Below are 21,374 nucleotides of genomic sequence, written 5' to 3'. Positions count from 1 at the left end.
CCGGAATTCAACGAACCTCTAACTCGCCGGAAGATCTTAAAACTCGGCGATAAACAAACTGAAAACGAGCTATTTGTGGCTGCTTTTTACTGGTTATTGGGGTTGATCTGAAGCTTTTTTCGAGCTATTTCGCAGCTGGCTTTGCTGCTCCTTTTTTGCTGAATTTTTCGAAAGAAAGAGAAAGATAGAATGACACGAGTAGAAATTCTCTTCCCGTAGAAGAAGAAAAAACAATTCTCTCAATTCCCTCCCGTCTATGTTTTTTCTCCCCCTTCTCCTCACATTTTTCTCTTCTATTTATAGAAACATTTTCGAAATTTTTATAGATTTGTTTTTTATTATTTTATTATTTTATTATTTTTTTAATTAAAAAATATTCCCACTTTCTATTTTTCTTCTTTTTTAAAAAAACAATTCCCCACTTTCCTTTACTTTTATTTTTTAATTTCTCACCTTTTTTACTTTTATTATATTTAAATTTCCACTTTTTTTATTTTTTATTTTTCACTTATTTTACTTTTCTTTTTTAATTTCCACTTTCTTTTATTTTACTTTTTTTAAAATTCACCTTCCTTTACTTTTATTTTTTAATTCCAACTTTGTTTTATTTTTTATTTTTAAAATTTTCACATTCTTTTACTTTTATTTTTTTAAATTTTTCACCTTCTTTTACTTTTTTTAAAAATAATTTCTACCTACTTTTACTTTTACTTTTTAATTCCATACTTCTACTTTTCCTATTTTTGTTTATTCCCATCCGAAAATTTTAAAAAGATATTTGTTTTTTTGGTTTTTTAATTTATTTTATAAAGATAAAAATAAAAATAAAAATAATATTAATAGTAATAATTGACCTTTTAAATTATTTTTTTATTTTTACCCTATATAAAAAATATATATATAACAAAGCTAAAAAATATATATATTAAAGTTCTAAAAATATTTACATAGTAGAAGGTGATAAAAATTTAAATATAGTCAAACATTAGGTGCTCACAGCTGCCCCTCTTTCCTTGAAAACATGAAGAGTTTTCAGGCAAATACTAGGTGAGCCATGTGACTAATTTTTGACCAAATCGTTATTCAAAAATAATATAAATAAAAGATAGAGTGCAACCGAGCCTTGATTTTGGACAACCTACATATCCCGAGTTATAGGAGAATCAGGTCGCGTGTAGCTCAAGGAGAATGGTGGAATGATGAGTTGAGGAGTCGAGTGAGGTTCCGTCGAGACTCTGGTCCGCGATCCTGTTATTATATCAAAATTAAAAAAAAATAAAAAATAAAAAAAAGAAACTAAACAAGCCTATCAGCTATGAGTTACAAGATTCATATCTATGAGTCTTATGAAACTTGATCTTGAGTTTTAACTGGTTCTTCATGCAGACTCTGATCTAACATTTTTGCTCGCTAGCTGTAGGTGCTAGTTCATTGTTCTATACCTTCTTCTAATCAAAATGGGACTCCAATGCTTGTGGCTTCAGTCATGTCTTGAGCATTTCACATCTTTTCAGCTGTTTTTGCATTTTGGATTCACTTATTTTTTTCTTTTCTTTTATTCTGAATTGAGACTTCTTCTTTTGGTCATCTCGAACTATGTACCTCGAGGTAAAACCTACTCAGACACTAAAACAAACAAACGAACGAAATCTTTTTGCCCCAATTTGCACTAGAAAAATATCGTGAGTTATTGTAATAAAATTCTAAACTACTTATTTATTGAAAGCAATAAAAGGTCGGGAATGGTGTACCCCGAAAAGATCATGCTGGTTTTTTTTTTGTATTCTTTTATTGTCAAAAAGAAATATCTCAACTAAGGATTGGTGTACTTTATGTTGAGAAAACATGGCCAGGGAATGGTATACCCTATATTGGCAATGATATCAGGAAGGGGTATACCCTGCATTTAAGATCAAATCAACTAGGGAGTGGAGACCCTATATTGGAAAAGAGACTAGGGAGTGGAGACTCTATGTCTAAAATAAAATCAACTAGGGAGTGGAGACCCTGTGTCTAAAATAAAATCTACTAGGGAGTGGAGATCCTATGTCTAAAAATAAAATCAACTGGGGAGTGGAGACTCTATATCTAAAATAACTTCAATTAGGGAGTGAAGACCCTATGTTGAAAAAGAGACTAGAGAGTGAAGACTCTATATCTAAAAATAAAATCAATAAGGGAGTGGAGACTCTATGTTGGAAAAAAGACTAGGGAGTGAATTTGGTGAATACGTGATTAATTGAGTAAGTATTTTGGAAAATAGTAGTCTATTGCGACTATTCGGAGGGCTATAAAGCAATAATTAAGAAAAAGAAGTAATCATCTTATTTAAGTCTATCTTCAAACACATTTGACTGAAAATTCAATAATGGGGATTCTATTTTTTTATGTAACCTTGAATAAAAAGAGAGAAAACTACAGAAAAATAACTAAGCTATCTAAGAAGAAAGTAAGAACGTAACTAGGGATTGTCATTCATTACCTCCCAATGAGCATGTTGCAGTACATATATAGTAAGCAGGGACTAAAGAAAAAAGAAAATATATTAGCTCACCAAAGTGTAAATATTGTAACTAATAGTCTGTTTGGCCAAGTTTCTATCCATGTCAAAAGTGCTTCTTTTTTTTTTTTTTCTTCAAAAAAGTATTTTTTTTCCCCCTCAATTTGAGGTGTTTGCCAAACTTTTTTTGAAAAAAAAGTGCTTTTGGCTTGAAGCAGAAACAGAAAATAGTAGATTCTCTCCAAAAGCAGAAGCAGTTTTGACTTTTCTTCCTTCCAAAAATATCTTTTGCAAAATATTATATATACCAAAATAACCTTACTTAGTTTAAACTATTAAGTAATATAAAATGACTTTTGGGATAAACTTTGATATTTATTAAATGATTTTTTGATATATTTAAATTATCTTGAAAGAATAAAGTAATTTTCAATTTTATTTTTGTATTTTACTTAAATAAAATAAAAATTTAATTATTATCTCTAATAATAATTATTTGTAATTATTTATCTACTTATATAATATTAACTATTAAGAAAATATGTTCATGTCCTTATTTGTAATTTGACACTTAAAAACACTTTTTGAAAAACTTGGCCAAACACAAATTATTGTTCAAACGTGTTTTTCAAATTGATTAGCCAAACACAAATTGCTTTTCTCCAGAAGTACTTTTCGAAAAGTACTTCTCAAAATAAGCTGATTTTTTCAGTTTGGCCAAACAGGCTATAAATAAGGGAACTAAACTCACTACAAAAAATGGGTGTAATTGCGTTGGACTATTATGCGTATAGCGGCGGTTCGGAACCGTCGTAATTGTAATTAATGGCGGCATCGAACACCGCTAGAAGCACTTCTGCCAAAAGGTATAATACGACAGTTTCCTTTTAACCGCCGCCGCAATATGTCAGAGAAACCGCCCCAAATATGTATTGTTAAAATGGTTATTTACTTTTGCTGTTTGTGGTGGTTGCTAACCGCCGTAATTGTTGTCTTTCAAATTATAGCCAAAAGTTGTCCAGATTATAGCCAAAAGCTGCCATAATTGTAATATTTTTAATGTTAAGTTTTAAATTCCACATTTAGATCCTTTTTACTCCACAAAATCCATCATAATATGTAATCAAGCACCCATCATAATAATTAACATAAATTATAGAGAATTAGATAAGAAAAATATTCATCATATTAAAACATAAGTGCCCAAAATCCACATCATCCAAGATTCAAGTTTAAGTTTCAACACAAAAAAAAACATAGTTCGTCCTAACAATGATTACTAATTGTCATTTGCTCCATTTTCATAGTTACTTTCGTCAAAGAATCTTCTTGGCCCAGTTGGTGACAGAACGCCATCTCCAACGCCATGTCGTAGATTGGAGGACTGCATAAAAAAAAACAATTAGTAGTCTCAAACAATTTTACTTTAAAACACTGCAGTCACTGCTCTCATTCCATCAGCCTTTTACTGAGCAACAATGGGTGTTAACTCAGCAACCAAAAATTAACAGAATGCTTCTTTTTAATTAGCTTCTCCAGTATTGGACCAAGAGGAGTTGTTCTCATCAAAACCATTGCCAAAACAACATCCTATAGAAAATGACAGCACCATAAACATTTGGAGAAATATCAAATGCTTTCCAGGTCTTTCTTCATAATAATTCAGCTTCTAAAATATGTGTTATTTGACTGTGGGAAGATTAAGTCAGCAATCAGAAAGGAGACTATGTTCCACTTCTCTATAGTTTTATCACAAGTGACCAGAATTGAAATTTCAGTTATCTAAGCATATCTTCAGCAGACACAAAGCTATTTCCTCTTCTTCTTCTTTTTATGCTTTACAATATACTCTATTAGGTGCTTTTTTAGTATCCCTTCTACGATATTGTGCTTGAAACCTATTGATAATAAGGGGTTCACAAGAGATACTGAACTATATATAAATTCTTGTCAGCAGGTAGTGTCAATTACTTCATAAGAAGGAAAGAGGATTTGCCATATGAGAGAACACAAAACTCAAAGATCAAATTAGAGACAAATAAATTAACATACACTAGGCAAATTAAAAACAAACCTAAGAACTTGAGAGTATTCTTTGAACCACTCTACTGAAGTTTGCATAAACTCAAAAGAGAGAACAAGACGGATGATCCATGAATTTAGCAACAAACTGAGATTCCTTGCTCAAGAAATAAATTTCAAACTATTTCAGAACTGGTTTCTTGAGCGATTCAATGCCTGCAGTTTTTGTGGAATTTGACAAATATTTGTGGATTACACTGTTATAAATTACTTGTCTTGAAGCCATTTTATCAGCTATTTCTTCATTTGAGTGAAGTTATAAATTGTATGACAGTTGTTTCACTTGGTTATGCTATTTGGACATACAAATATTGAATGTGCAATCAAAGAAAAAATAAGTACTTGTACCTGTGAAGGAGTCAGAAATAAGTGAGAAAAAATAAGTACTTGTACTTGTTAGCGCATTTAATTGTGATCTCATATTTGCCATCTCTTACACCCATTGTGGAGGTGGAGCACTAGCGCTAGCTGCGCCCATATAAGAACAACCACCTCGTCTTGATGTTTGCTTGAATACTACAGTTGGAACTGCACCCATGCCTAAGCCTCGAACACGGCCAGGGTGCTCGGTTGAAACGATTTGACCGGTCATTTTGAGAGTAATATCCCCGATCCTCTGTTTACAGCTTCCCCCGTATCTTTTTCTGCTTATGTGACTTGTCGAGAGGTTTTGTTCGTGGTTTCGGAGTGTTTTGGGATACTTAGTCCCTAAAACAGAAGCTTAAGTCTTAGGATTTTGACCGTAGTTGGACCTGCGAGAAGACGACTCTGGAATGGAGTTTTGTCGGTTCCGTTAGCTCCATTGAGTGATTTTGGACTTAGGAGCGTGTCTGGAATGTGAATTGGAGGACTGTAGTTGATTTAGACTTGTAATGGCGAAAGTCGAATTTTTGGAAAGTTTTACCGGTAGTGGACTTTTTGATATCGGAGTCGAATTCTGATTTCGGAAGTTGTAGTAGGTCCGAAATGTCAATTATGACTTATGTGCAAAATTTGAAGTCAATCGGACATGATTTGATAGGTTTTGGCATCGGTTGTGGAAGTTTGATGTTTCAAGTTTATTAAGTTTGATTTGGAGTGTGATTCGTGTTTTTGTTGTTGTTCGATGTGATTTGAGGGCTAGACTAAGTTCGTATGATATTTTAGGACTTGTTTCTATGTTTGGTTAAGGTCCCGGGGGTCTCGGGTTGATTCCGGGTGGTTAACAGATCATTTGGAAATGTGTTGGATTGGCTGAAGTTGATGCACTTGGTGTAATCGCACCTGCGCATTTTGGGCCGCAGGTGCGGCACCGCAGAAGCGGCCATCGAGCCGCAGAAGCGAGTATGGTCAGAGTCTCCCAGAAGCGGACTCGCAGGAGCAATGAAAGGAACGCAGAAGCAGGCGCGCAGGTGCAGCCACCTCATCGCAGAAGCGCACCCATCCCTCTTAAGTCATTTCTGCACCTGCGATGGAATTTCCGCAGGTGCAACTAGAGGTTTGCAGGTGCGAGATCGCTGGGCAGAAAAGTGGAAATTACGAGGGTTTGATCTCATTTTCATTTTGGGTCTTTGAGAGCTCGGATTAAGGCGATAATTCAAGGATTTTTCAGAGAGAACTTTGGGGTAATGATTCTTAACTCGTTTATGGTTATATTCCACAAATCTATAGTTGATTTCGTCATTTAATTAAGGAATTTGGTTGAGAAATTTAGGGAAAATGGGAGAAGTTCTTCAACTAAGTTTTTGAGTTTTGATTGGGATTTTGATATCGGATTTGGATAATTTTGGTACGAGTGAACTCGTGAGTGAATGGGTATTCATATTTTATGACTTTTACCTGATTTCGAGACGTGGGCCCGGGTCGACTTTTTAGGACAATTTTTAAAATTCTTTTTAAAGTCTTGATTTCATTAATTAGATTAGTCTATTATAGTTGTATTTATGATATGTAATTATTTTTGGCTAGAATTGGGCCATTCGAAGTCGGATAATCGAGGAAAGGGCATTCTTACTGATTGATTGAGCTTGGTTCAAGGTAAGTGGCTTGCCTAACCTTGTATAGGGAAAATCACCGTAGGATTTGGTACTGTTGTGATATGTGAGCGCTGTGTACGTGATGTGACTAGTGTGTACACTGGCTATTTGTTGTAAAACCCAATTTTCATTGAGTAATGACCTGTTTTCATCTTAATTGAGTTGTACCAGCATGTGTAGTTATCATGCTTAGTCTAATATCGCATGTCTACATGCTTTAACTGCTTATTTGGACTATGTACAGCATGCCTAGTTGATTTCTTGTTTCTCCTTGATTTTTATCAGTCTTAACTGTAGGATTCTCGCTGTTAACTGTTGTATTTGTCGGTTGAGCTGTGTCTCTACTTTTGAGACTACGAGGTGGTTACTCGGGAGTTCTCTCCGTACATTAACTTTTGAGACTACGAGGCGGTACCTCGGGAGTTCTCCCTGCACATTTATTTTTTGAGAATACGAGGCTGTACCTCGGGAGTTCTCCTTGCACATTTACTTTTGAGACTACGAGGCGGTAACTCGAAAGATCTCCCTGCATATTTTAGGACTATGAGACGGTATCTCGGGAGATACCCTGTTGAGTATTTACTTTTGGGACTACGAGACGGTATCTCGGGAGCGCCCCTGTTGTTATCTCATTGTGCTATGTTGTTATTATTCTGTGAATTCTTTCTGCTAAATTCTCCATTTTACTTCATTTTTATTATATCATCTGTCTTATTATTATATCCCATTAGGGCCCGGACCTGACCTCGTCACTACTCTACAGAGGTTAGGCTTGGCACTTACTAGGAACCGTTATGGTGTACTCATGCTACTCCTTTGTACATGTTTTGGGTGCAGATCCAGGTGCTTCTTATCAGCTCTGCTATTAGATGAGAGCGCTTGCTGCTGTACGAAGACTTCAAGGTACATCTGTCGCGTCCGCAGACCTCGGAGTCCCCCTCTATTCTCTCCTATGTCATTTACCTTTCGTATTCCTTTTATTAGACTCTGGTGTATAGAGATACTAGTTTTCCTTATATAGCTTGTGACTTATGATGTTTCGGATTTTGAAAATACTGTGTATTACTAGTGTGTTGGTTATTGTACATGTCGAGCGGCATTGTTACCAGTTATTTAGTTATCTATTGTAGTTAGTTGTTAAGCTTTACTTTTATTTTTGTTATTTTCGCATTTTGTTAGGCTTACCTAATCGTAAAGATTAGGTGTCATCACGACGTCTTACGGAGGGAGAATTGGGTCATGACATGCAAGTATTACTCAAATACATCATAAGCACCCAGTTACCATTGCTGGCCCAACCAAACCCACTTCTGTCAATGGCTTTATTTATTATAGTGTCCACATCACCTTAATGCCCCCACTTGGGTCACAAGCTTGCGCTACCAAGCTCGGCATTTGATCTATTGGTATGATTCTCACCCCTTTAGGATTTGATACTGTTGTGATATGTGGTGACGAGTGCGTACACGGGTTATTTGTTGTAAAACCCAATTTTCACTAAGTAGTGACCTGTTTTCATCTTAATTGAGTTGTACCAGCATGTGTAGTTATCCTGCTTAGTCTAATGTCGCATGTCTACATGCTTTAACTGCTTATTTGGACTATGTGCAGCATGCCTAGTTGATTTCATATTTCTCCTTTATTTTTATCAGTCTTAACTGTAGGATTCTCGCTGTTAACTGTTGTATTTGTCGATTGACCTGTGTGTTTACTTTTGAGACTACGACGCGGTACATCGGGAGTTCTCCCTGCACATTTACTTTTGAGACTACGAGGCGGTACCTCGGGAGTTCTCCCTGCACATTTACTTTTGAAACTACGAGGCGGTAACTCGGGAGATCTCCCTGCATATTTTGGGAGTATAAGACGGTATCTCGGGAACGCCCCTGTTGTTATCTCATTGTGCTGTGTTGTTATTTCTCTGTGAATTCTTTCTGTTAAATTCTCTGTTTTACTTTATTTTTATTATATCGTATGTCTTATTATTATATCCCAGTAGGGCCCGCACCTGACCTCGTCACTACTCTATCGAGGTTAGGCTTGGCACTTACTAGGTACCGTTGTGGTGTACTCATGCTACTCTTCTGCACATGTTTTGTGTGCAGATCCAGGTGCTTCTTATCAGCCCCGCTATTAGCTAAGAGCGCTTGCTGTTGTACGGAGACTTCAAGGTATATCTGCCGCGTCCGCAGACCTCGGAGTCCCCCTCTATTTTCTCCTATATCATTTACCTTCCGTACTCCTTTTATTAGAATCTGGTGTATAGATATACTAGTTTTTCTTCTATAGCTTGTGACTTATGATGTTTTGGATTTTGGAAATACTGTGTATTACTAGAGTGTTGGTTATTATACATGTCGAGCGGCATTGTTACCAGTTATTTAGTTATCTGTTGCATTAGTTGTTAAGCTTTACTTCCATTTTTATTATTTTCGTATTTTATTAGGCTTACCTAGTCGTAGAGATTAGGTGTCGTCACGATATCTTATGGAGGAAAAATTGGGTCGTGACATTGGGACCAAAGACTACACCAAGCGCGTTATTCGGTGAAGTTTCTGCCAGAGTTTCTAGTCTTTGTCTTCAAATTTCTTCAATTCTTTTCTACACGAGAGACAAAATATAATTACAAAAGCCTACTACAACAGATTATGTATTACAACAGAATGTACAACAGATTATGTAAATGCAACTATAAGATCGGCCATATACCAAATGTATTTCTTGCAAACTATCATCTAAGTATATAGCCAATGATTATGTAGTACTTAAATGATTACTTAAAGCATGTACTAATAATTTAAAGTTAAACTCCTCATTGTATGACCACACGTTTTTCAGATGTTTTCATTAAGTATGAAAATGGATATGGAACAGGAATAACATAATAAAACTGATTAAATCTATCAAATGAAACAATAGTAATCATGTCAACACTTGCCCCAATATCCCTAGCTTGATCGTTCACATAACTCCCATCTTTCCTCTTATGAGTCTTAGTTCATACTTTGCCGCGATCAACTTCTTTACCCTATTTCTTCTGAAAGTTTAAAAAGTAAAATTAAACTAAATAACTCTTGTCACATTAAAGCGACAGTAAGTATGTCGTATTAAACTACCATCAAAGCCCTTCTTCTAGCCAAACTCATAGCACCACTAGTATGAGGAAGTATTTGTTGTTCTCGAATCCGTCGATTTCTCAAGCAAAGCGCCTACAAGTCAAAGTAGGAGAATTTTTGTTACATATAAAAAGCGACAAGGGGCCCAGTTGCATTAAGCAAAATGGAAAAGGGAAAAAAAGAAGCCACAACAGTGGCAGAACAAAAAAGGAAAAAGAAAACAAAAGCAACAACATAGAACCTTTGTTTCCTCTTTTGAACGATAATTAACATACAATGCCCATTGATCCATAGGAATGCCTTCTGGAGCATTCTTGATGATATCTTCTTTACTCAATAATGGATCCTCAGCCTCATGTCATAGTTTAAGCCTGAATTCCTTCCACTTTTTGTTAAGCGAATTATAACCTTTTACGTACCTTTTGCTGATCACTCGTAAAGAAAAATCGAGACTTCACAAAAATAATATATGTTAGTTTACTGCTGACAGAACTATAACATAAAAACTATGCAAAAGAATAAAAGGCATTAACATTACGAAATCATTAAAAACACGGACCACAAAAGGTTTAGGCATGGATTCCCAACTCTCGAAGCTAATAGGGAAGTATCGAGGATTTGTAGCAAGCTGCCCCAAAAATCCTGCAAGAAGGCCGGCTGATTTTCCAATAGGTTGAGCAAACTTCACATTCTACAATTATACGCAATTCATTCTCCAAGTTATGGACATCCTGAACCTTCAACCTAATAGATTTTATCACTTGATGTTCATCTGAAACAAAAATGTAAAATGTGTTAGTCACAAATCTAAAGTTATAAAATTCTAATACATTTGTAACCAACCTTTCGAGGAAACCATTCAATGAAGTCTTTATTAACTATCTTCTCTATCTCTGTGGTTGAAGGCTTTCGACCCTTCCACCGCCTCTGTAAATAAACTTTAAATTCACTACATGACATATTGATATAAATATAACAATTAACATAAGTTTTTATGTATTTAATGCATGTTTTATTTAGATTTGCCTTAAATACTCACTTAATGAATGGCATGACTCGTGGACAATTTAGTAACACATATCGATGTGCTTGACGTTTTGCCATAGGGGACAACTCAAATGTTACAGCTCCTAGTCCTTTACCAACTGGTGGAAAAATACTAGATGAATTCGTCGAGCCTCTATCCTTCGGAAAATCGTCAACACGGCGTGGCATATTAAATCTTGTCTCAATCCCTTCAATATACTGGGAACAAAAAGTAAGAGCCTCTTCAGCTAAATATCCTTCAGCTATAGAACCTTCTGGTTGTGACGTGTTTCACACATAGGATTTGAAATGTCCCAAATACCTAAACAAAAGATCAAAAATTAGTTGATGGATACAAATTAACATCTATTCTTAATGAACAACCTCCAATTAAGCAATAAAAATTGTTGTTTACCTCTCGATAGGATCCATCCACCGACACTGTTGAGGTCCCTCAAGTTTTGCTTCACCAGCTAGATGATAAGTTAAATGAACCATGATTGTAAAGAATGTAGGAGGGAATAACATTTCCAGGTGATTCATGGTGAGAAAATATCGAGACTGGAGCATGTCAAGGTCTAAGGGGCTTAAGCTTTTGGCACAGAGTTAACGGAAGAATGAACTCAACTCTATTAATACTGCAGCCACCTTGTCAGGTAAAACATTACGTATGGCAATTGGTAACAAGTGTTGCATGAGAATGTAAAAATCATGACTCTTTATTGACTTGAGCTTTTGTTGTTTCAGGTCGACACATCTTGAAATGTTGCTAGCGTATCCATCAAGCATTTTGACATCTTTTAAAGTTCGCAAAAATATGTCTATCTTAAATCCACTTTTCTTTGAATTTAAAAGAGTGAACAAGGCTGGACGATAGCTTTCATTCTTGTCTTCCCAAAGTTCTTTCCTTATACCTATTTCTCTAAGATCATTCCGAGCTTTAAGATTGTTTTTTGACTTTTCAGTATCATTGAGCAAAGTATATATCACATTCTCACACACATTCTTCTCAATGTGCATAAGGTCTAGATTATGACGCAATAAGTTAGATTCCACCTTCGTCCTCTTTGTTCCTTCGACATCTTCTACCCCGAAGCATTGAAATAGCACAGTAAGCGGACCACCTAGAGGGAAATCCTTATACCACTATCAAGCCATACCGGGCAATGAGGCTCTTCTTGAACGAATATATTTCTATGGAAAAATAGAACGTCTTGTAGAAGCCTCTGCTAAGGATTTTCATGTTACCCTATGGTTATTCAAGGATCCTTTCATGCATTATGTTAGGTATCAAGAAAAATCGCACTGTAAAATAAACCAAATTTGATACCTGAATATTCGGTTTGATACCCTGCTACTGTGAAAAAATATGCTAGACGTGCTCAATTGGGTGAAATTTTTGAATTAGATCGTGCTACTTTGAAATCCGATGGTATTTTTCGTAGCAGTCCAAGGGGTTGGTTTACTTTTGGGCATGCTTCGTTTGCTTTTCTCTTCTTCTTCGGACACATTTGGCATGGTGCTAGAACCGGATATGGACCGAATTGTCTTACGACGTTCTGAACCCAGCTCACGTACCGCTCTAATGGGCGAACAGCCCAACCCTTAGAACATACTACAGCCCCAGGTGGCGAAGAGCCGACATCGAGGTGCCAAACCTTCCCGTCGATGTGAGCTCTTGGGAAAGATCAGCCTGTTATCCCTAGAGTAACTTTTATCCGTTGAGCGACGGCCCTTCCACTCGGCACCGTCGGATCACTAAGGCCAACTTTCGTCCCTGCTCGACGGGTGGGTCTTGCATCTGGAAGATCTGTGAATCCCTCCTGCTTATGTTAAAACTTTCCAAGGTCCGCCTCACTGGAAGATAAAAAAATATGCTTCTCTTTCTCCACTGTTTCGATCTATCTTCAGCGGTAGTTTTTCCTCGAGTTCTTTTACCTTTAGCATTCGACTCAGTTACTTTCCCAAAATTGGAATTGATTCCCTCCATTTGTTTCAAGATGTTTGACCCTGATAATACTATTGGTGGCTCCCGTTGCTCAAGTTTTTCATTAAAACAGACACGCTGCAATCTAAATCGATTGTCGCTTTCAAGAAAACGACGATGACCCATAAAATACCACTTTCTACTATGCTTCAACTTGCAAGAGTCTGTATCAAAGTTACACGTGGGACAAGCAAACTAAGTGTATGTGTTCCATCCAGATAAGGTACCAAGCCCAAAAAAATCACTGATTGTCCACACCAAGGCTACTCACATTTTAAATATTTCATTCTTTGAAGAGTTTAATGCCTGCACTCCATCGTACCACAATACTCTCAACTCGTGGATAAGAGGTTGTAAGTACACGTCTATGTCATTGCCGGGCATTTGTTTTCCTGGAATGATCATTGAAAGAATGAATATAGTTTGTTTCATACAATCCCAATGAGGACGATTGTATGGAATAAGAACCATAGGACAAATACTATAGTTTGTTACCATTGCTCTAAAAGGATTGAAACCGTCACTAGCTAGGCCTAGTCGTAGATTTCGAGGATCTGCAGCAAATTCAGGATGAAACAAGTCAAATGCTTTTCAAGTCTGAGAATCCCTTGGATGCCTCATCAATCCATCTTGGTTACCCGTTGAAGAATGCCATCTCATAGACTCATCAGTTTTAGAGCACATGAACAATCTATGTAACCTTGACTTTAGTGGAAAGTAGCGCAAAATCTTTGCGGGCTGCTTCTTTTTATTATCCTTCTACCTAGATGTCTTGCATTTTTTGCATTCTTGTAAGCCTTCATCTTTCCCAAAATATAACATACAATCATTTGGGCAAGCATGTATCTTGGTATAATTAAGGCCAAGTTTGTTGATGGTTTTCTTGGCCTCATAAAAAGAAACAAGAATCTTGACATCTTCAAAGGCATCTTTTAATAATTCTAATATCATACTCATCGTTTTGTCAGTCATTCGGCACAAATACTTGATATGATACAATTTGACTAGAAAGGACAATTTGGAATACTTCGCGCACCCTTCGTATAATGATTGGTTGCCATCTTCGACCAGTTCATAGAACTTTGCATATTCTTCATTATGCCCATCAATATGCTCTTCATTAAATGTTTCTTCTCTATTAATAGGCTCACAAGACACACCAGGCTCATTTACATTATTTTCTATGAATCCAAATACATCGTTAATCATGGTTACCATTGGACCTTGGGGATGCAGAGTTTTTTCTATGACATGTGTGCTCTGAAACGTTTGTGGCATAGTTGCATTTGATTCTTCACCGTGTGAATACCAAACTTTGTAATTTTTTGGAAAAAGCTTACAAGTCAGGTGCTCTTCAACTACATTTCTTCTTTTCCACTTATTAAAACCGCATTTCGGACATGGACACTTAATTACGCGTCCATCGAATGAACCATGTTCAAAAGCAAAATTCAAAAATCTTTTTAGCCCACATGCATATTCAGGTGTATTTTGCGTTTTGCTAATCCAAGATTTATCAATTGGCATAGCTAGAAAGAAAGAATTAAAAAAAATCACAACATCAAAACAAAAAAAGTTAGTTCACAGCTTTTGAAGAATCTGTAAATAGAAGGAAATAACTTGTTCAGGGAAAAAACAAAAAATACAGCATGCAAGAACTACATAAAAGTTCATATATATATATATATATAACAAGAACTTGTAGAGGGCCATCGCATCATGCATGATGTCATAACTGGGAAATATTTATTTATCCTTTCTGTTACATTCTTCAGATATAGACAATGTAATTCAGGACATTATTTAGAAAATTACAGTTAGGTACTCATTAGCAACTGATCATTGGTAGCAGAAGATATTCCTGATGTAGTTACCTTTTTCCTGTCACTAGACACTCTAAATTGGTTAAAGATTTAACTTTTGGCTCTTTTTTTTGTCAATTAAATGATTAGTTAATGGTTGTTGTAGATTTGATGATTAATTGTGTTGTTGCTTTACTTTGTTGTGTAAGGAATACATTGATCAGCTTTTATGAGTAACACTATCATAGAACAAGCCTGAACAGTATGTAAAGCATACAAAAGCACCTAAAATAGCCTAAAACAATAAATTCTTGAAATAGTTGTGTATTATCTTAACCAGCTTTTGAAGAATCTGTAAATAGAAAGGAACAACTTGTTCAGGGAAAAATAAAAAATACAGCATGCAAGAAATATATATATATATATATATATATATATATATATATATATATATATATATATATATTATACAAGAACTTGTAGTGGAGTTATGTTCTGTAACAGTGGAGTTTGGTTAAGATAATACACAGCTATTTCAAGAATATATTGTTTTAGGCCATTCTAGGTGCTTTTGTATGCTTCACATGCTGTTTAGGCTTGTTCTATGATAATGTTACTCATAAAAGCTGATCAATGAATTCCTTACACAACAAAGTAAAGCAACAGCACAATTAATCATCAAATCTACAATAACCATTAACTAATCATTTAATATAAAAAAATAGCCAAAAGTTAAATCTTTAACCAATTTAGAGTGTCTAGTGATAGGAAAAAGATAAGTACATCAGGAATATCCTTTGCTACCAATGATCAGTTGCAAATGAGTACCTAACTATAATTTCCCAAATAATATCCTGAATTACATTGTTTATATCTGAACAATGTAACAGAAAGGATAAATAGACATTTCCCAGCTATGACATCATGCATAATGCGATGGCCCTCTAGTAAAATATTATAACATCACAGTTAAAAGATACATGTTTATTCACTAGAATTACAACACTTCTGAATTTTATAATCAAAATGAATTGACAACTGAAGAGCAGCCTAGATAATTATAATACAGTACAAGAATAATGCATACCTATCAAATTGTTCACTGTTGACGTTGATCCCAATAGCTTCAGCTACCTATCAAGCGCATATATAATAATTTAGGTTAGTATTAGACTGAACAACAAATAAAAATATCAAAAATAAGTGCAAGTATTTGACTACAATCAAACCAATTGAACAGAAAAAGAACAAAAAAATAGACTAAAAACTAATAAAAAGAAGAAATAAAACCATTAGCAGAAATTGAGGAAAATCAGTACACTCTAGTACATGCATGAACCCTAGCAAATAGAAAAGAGAAGCCGACAGCTAAACCAATAAAATCGACGGTTGGATCAGTAAAATTGAATGCGAAAATGGTGAAATTGACAGAAAAACCAGTGAATCGACAGCTAAAATCAGTGGTTTAAATTGATCTTCATCCAATACACACACATGCACGCCTTAAATTAATGAAATCAATGGCTAAATCAGTAAAATTCACGGCTAAGATCAGTGCTTTAAACTGATATCCATCCAATACACACACATGCATGCCTTAAATCAGTGAAATCAACGGCATTTTGAAAGGAATTACACGAACGACTTGAAACAGGAGACGTATTCAAACGAGTATTTATCAGAAAAGGGCTATTTATAGACGAATTGAAACACATTACCACATCTAAACGAGTTGAAATCTGATCTCCTTACAAAAACTGAAGGATTTGGGAGAAGCGTTAAACGATATGACCTTAAACGATTTGGGAAAATCGTCTTTTTGAGAAGGCGTAGAGAGAGAGAGAGAAGAGTCTAACCGGGGAGTTCTAAATATGTTGCTATTAAAATTATGTTTTGTATATTTAACCTTTTAGTCGGGGAGTTCTAAATAAAAAGAATTATTAAAAACTGTTGGGAATTAGTGGCGGTTTTGAACCGCCGTAATTTAAAAAGGAGCGTCGTTTTAACATATGCCCTAATGGCGTCTGGAACGCCGCCGTATTATTATCTATATTGTCGCGATTTTTATGAACCACCGCAATAATTTCGGTTTTTTATAGTGACCGATAGCCAACAGACTAACCAACAAACTCTACAGATGTCCTACTACCCCCTTAAAATTATTAAAAGTAGTATTAGTACCAGATTGTATGCCCGCATAGGGAGGGAGGGATTACACATTGAACTAAGCGAGTGAAAGAAAACTTAAAGCCTCAATCATGTGCATATTTCCTTTTCTTAATTTTTCTTTTCTTTTTTTTAGTTCTTCTCAACTCCTTAATTTTCCCAATCAGAAAAAAATATCTGATAATCGAATTTCAGTAACAGCAAACAAACTTGTCAACATACAGTAACAAAAATCTTGCTCTACCTAATAATAATTCTAGTACCATACTCGTTAACACCCACAAACAAGTCTTATTTTCAATTCCCTTCTAAGTGCTCACTTTGTATATTTCAATGAAGTGAAGAAACCAAATTACGACTAATAGCTTGCCCAAATGTTGATGTTATATCTCATCACCCCTTTTATCTTCTCCATAATTCCTCACAAGAAAAAAAGTATACTGTAATTTATTGTTCTTCCACTATCATTATCACGGCTCATCTTCTTCACACACATAAATGAGTTTTGTCAAAACAGTCATACAAATCTGATTTTTTTCAACTACTGACTCACAAATCAATAAAAATAACACAACAGCAAAGGGCCATCTCTTGATTTTTCATGTCACACTCTTAGTTGAGATTACTCATTGTATTTATTCTTTTATTCATTTCTTGTAATGTAGTTAGTGAAATAGTTAGTGAGCTGTCAAATGGTAAGTGACAGCTGTCACTAGTTAGTTGGTTAGTCTAGTGATTGGTAAAATCTAATTACATTTTTTATTTTTGAGTTGATTAAATGAAGAGCTCAGCTCCTTTTCTAGAAACTTCAGTTCCGTTCTTCCCCTTTCTGTACATCCTCTGATTCCTCCATTGGAGCTCCTGTTGAGCTCGTGTTCCTTCCATTGGACTTACAATTTCACATGGTATCAGAGCACAGGCATTAATCCTAGAGCCTCCTTCCAACGAATTTCGATTACTTATGTTTATACAGAAAGTAATTGTTCGTCGTTTTTGGGAATTAGGGTAAGAATCGATCAATTAGTCGATTCACCTAAGTAATTTGGTTTTGCTGACAACGATTTCAACTTTGTTGAACTAAAGCATTGCTAGAGATGACAAAATTCCGACTACAGATAAGACAACCCTAGATTCTACGAGTCCGCTGTACATACATCCGTCGGAGAGTGCCGGATCTATGTTAGTGTCGGTGGCTTTTGACGGAACTGGCTACAAATCCTGGAGAAGAGGAATCCTCAGAGCACTCTCCGTGAAGAACAAAGTAGGCTTCATCACAGGAAAGTGTAAGAAACCAGATCCCAATTCTACTACCCTCGACCAGTGAGAATGATGCAACGACATGGTGACCTCGTGAATCTTAAACTCGTTGTCTAAAGACCTAGCAGACAGCCTACGGTATGTCAATGATACTAGGGAACTTTGGCAAAAATTAGAAGACATGTATGATTAGACCAATGGTGCTAAGTTGTATCAGCTCCAGAAGGAGATAAATGGTTTGAGTCAAGGGAACTTGGACATTACTGGATACTACACAAAAATAAAGAAGCTTTAGGAGGAACTCAATACACTGAACATACATGCTAAGTGTGCTTGTATATGCACATGTGGAGCTAAATAGAACATGCACAAAGCTAAGCAGGACAGAAGATTAATCTAATTTTTGATAGGCCTAAACGAAGAATATACTGCGGTGAGAGAAAGTATTTTTGATGATAAATCTACTCCCAACAATAGCCCAGGCCTTCTCCATTCTCATTCAGGAGGAAAAATAAAGGGAAGTTAAGCCAAGTATTCATTTTTTGATGGATTCTGTTTCCTTGGATGCAAATGGATCATGAAGCAATAATTTCAGGACAAACTACACTCGGAAAGGGAACAACAACACAAATAATGGATGTAGGGAAAATCAGTTCACTAACAGACCTCGATTGTTCTATGAGTACTGTAAAAGGCCAGGGCACACTAAGAAAAAGTGTTATAAGCTTCACGGATTACCACAGAACTTCAAATTCAATAAAGGAAGAAGGATTGCAGGAAATGTGCTTGGGTCATCAAGTAAAGGAGCTGCAGTAAGAGATGATAGAAATAACTCTCAGAGTCAGGAGCAAGGTCGAACTATACACAACCTAACTAAGGAGCAATATGGACAGCTACTCAGCATCTTGGAGAGCTTTCAAGGAGGAGGAAACAAATCCGGAAACACTACCATAAATGGAGGAGCTGTGAACTTTGCAGGTAACTCAGCATGCTCTACTCATTTTGATTCTAGTGATCAATTGTGTGAGAAGTCAAATTCAAGGGCTAACTCTTGGATACTTGACTCTGGAGCCACAAACCATATGACATATAATACATCATTACTAATCAACATCAGAACTTTAGTTTATCCCTACCTAGTTACCCCACCTAAGGGTTACAAAGTAAAGGTGACACTAATTGGTGATATAATCCTTAGTCCTAGGTTTAGTCTCAGAAAGGTCCTTTTTGTGCCCAGTTTCAAGTTCAATTTGATATCAGTCCATTCATTGACAGTACAACTTGATTGTATTGTGATATTTACCAAGTTTGTCTGCATTCTTCTACAGGGCCTTTCACTGAAGAGGCCACTAGAGATTGATAAAGCCAAGACTGATCTATACCTCCACTGTTCAGACAACTACAACACTGGTTCCACTTCCCCAGATTCATCTAGTGCATCTTTTCCATGTCATACTGCTAATAAGGATGAGGTATACTCTGCAATTAACACATCTAGTTCATTTTTTCTTCCTCATTTAGCTAACACAAATAAGCCACATTCTACCATCCATGTTGTATCTACTTGTGTTGTTCCATCTCACAGTAGTAATGAGAATAGTTCATTTCCACATCTGTATAATTCTGTAAATAACTCAAGCGATAAAAGTGATTCTTGTCTGTCTGAGGCCTCCTCAACTACAAAGAACTTGCTTGATCTCTTGTGGCATAACAGATTAGGACATGTATCTTTTGTCAAAATGAAAGGAATTACTTCTATACCTGTTACTTTTGCACCTAAACAACCTTTTATTTGCCTTATTTGTCCAATGGCAAGACAAACCAGATTGTCTTTCCCAGAAAGAACAACATTAACCACTAAGATCTTTGAGCTGTTACACATTGACCTATTACAACACATAAAAAATATAAATACTTCATCACACTTGTGTATGATTACAGCAGGTCCACATGAACTCATTTGTTAAGCTGTAAAAGCAATGCCCTACAAACTATCAAGGATTTTTCTGCCTTGATAGAGAACCAATTCAACACTAGTATCAAAACTATAAGAACTTACAATGGCCTTAAATTCACCAGTTTTGAAGCCACCTCATTTTTTCAATCAAAGGGCATCATACATCAGAAAACATGCCTATATACACCACAGCAAAATGGTGTGGTGAAAAAAAAATACAAATACCTGCTAGAAACAGCCAGGGCACTCTTGTATCAATCTAAATTGCCCATGCAATATTTGGGAGAGTGTATCTTGACCTCTACCTATTTGATAAACAGATTACCCTCATCATCACTCAAAGCTAAGTGCCCATTTGAACTAATGTACCTAAAGAAACCAAATTATTCCCATCTTAGAAGCTTTGGGTGCCTATATTTTTCTACTACCCTCAAAACTCACAAAGATAAATTTGAACCAAGATCCACTCCCCATATTTTTGTGGGATATCCCTTTGGGACAAAAGGTTACAAGGTACTAAATCTGGCCACAAAGAAAATAAGTGTCTCAAGAGATGTAGTATTCTATGAAAAAGTCTTCCCATTTGCCTTGTGTACTAGTCCTAGTAAGGTATTCCCTTCATTTCCTCAAATGAAATCACACCTATCAGATGAGCTCTTTCCTGCCAATGATATAGGAATTACTCCACACTCAGTAACTGAAAAATCACCATGAAGTGTCACCAAGAACTTTGTCTAGGAATGAGCAACTGTCTGAATCATGTCCAATATCACCTCAACCCCTTTCTTTTGATAATAACTCAACATTTTCTCAGTCACCTTTGGACAGTCATACATCAGGAACTTTTCCTATTGCTAATAGTCCAACTGTCTCTACTCAAAACCAAAACCTTTTAGTTTCAGATCAGAGTAGACCTTCCAGAACCCTGAAAATTCCTACTTACCTTAAAGACTATAAGTACACAATTCCTAAACCACAGCATGCACACCATGATCAGCCCCCATCTTTCAGTAATAGCCAAAGCACATCATCCTTTTCTTTTACGACATCTACACCCAGACTTCATTACAATTCCCTTAATGCCCTAAGTTCTAACAGTCAACACTTGATGGAAACTGCCTCACATGAATGTGAACCTAGTTCATGTGAGGAAGCTGCTGTGAAACCTGCTTGGCAAGCAGCAATGAATCAGGAATTCCAAGCATTATATGAAAATAAGACTTGGGATTTAGTTTCTCTTCCAATTGGAAAGAAGGCAATAGGGTGTAAGTGGGTGTATAAAATCAAACATAAAGAAGATGGAAGCATAGAAAGGTTTAAGGCAAGATTAGTTATGAAGGGTTACACACAGCAGGCTAGGATAGACTATACTGAGACCTTCTCACCAGTAGTGAAGATGACAACTCTGAGAGCTTTGATTGCAACAGCAATCAAGAAAGGATAGCAAGTTTTACAGTTGGATGTCA

At 35.9% G+C, this 21,374-nt stretch overlaps 1 protein-coding gene and 2 long non-coding RNA genes across 6 annotated transcripts; 1 reads left to right on the top strand and 2 right to left on the bottom strand.

Moving 5' to 3' along the window:
• Nucleotides 1-3,668: 3,668 nt before the first annotated feature.
• On the bottom strand, nt 3,669-4,877 carry LOC108943531 (uncharacterized). The gene is made up of 2 exons (XR_001967469.3): nt 4,575-4,877; nt 3,669-3,884 (listed from the first exon to the last, which is right to left on the bottom strand). It is a non-coding gene; the product is annotated as an uncharacterized lncRNA (long non-coding RNA).
• A 4,472-nt stretch (nt 4,878-9,349) lies between these two features.
• Nucleotides 9,350-16,407, bottom strand: LOC104087133 (uncharacterized). Of its 4 annotated transcripts, XR_011412385.1 has the most exons (7): nt 16,247-16,407; nt 15,616-15,662; nt 11,155-11,212; nt 10,753-11,061; nt 10,557-10,640; nt 9,955-10,485; nt 9,714-9,806 (listed from the first exon to the last, which is right to left on the bottom strand). It is a non-coding gene; the product is annotated as an uncharacterized lncRNA (long non-coding RNA). The 4 variants fall into 4 exon arrangements; XR_001967465.3 differs by lacking the exons at nt 15,616-15,662; nt 16,247-16,407 and adding an exon at nt 9,350-9,634 and having other exon boundaries at nt 11,155-12,836; XR_011412383.1 differs by lacking the exons at nt 15,616-15,662; nt 16,247-16,407 and having other exon boundaries at nt 9,955-10,165; nt 10,273-10,485; nt 11,155-12,836.
• Nucleotides 16,408-17,871: 1,464 nt separating this feature from the next.
• On the top strand, nt 17,872-21,352 carry LOC138907977 (uncharacterized). Its single transcript, XM_070198606.1, has 3 exons — nt 17,872-18,014; nt 18,547-19,675; nt 20,723-21,352. Exons 1-3 carry the CDS (start codon nt 17,872-17,874, stop codon nt 21,350-21,352), a joined length of 1,902 nt encoding a protein of 633 aa, XP_070054707.1.
• The last annotated feature ends 22 nt before the right edge of the window (nt 21,353-21,374 follow it).

This window comes from Nicotiana tomentosiformis, chromosome 1 (assembly GCF_000390325.3).
Source record: "Nicotiana tomentosiformis chromosome 1, ASM39032v3, whole genome shotgun sequence".
Classification (NCBI taxonomy): domain Eukaryota; kingdom Viridiplantae; phylum Streptophyta; class Magnoliopsida; order Solanales; family Solanaceae; genus Nicotiana; species Nicotiana tomentosiformis.
Note: the sequence above shows the minus strand (reverse complement) of the source record. Positions and strands in the feature narration are given on the sequence as shown.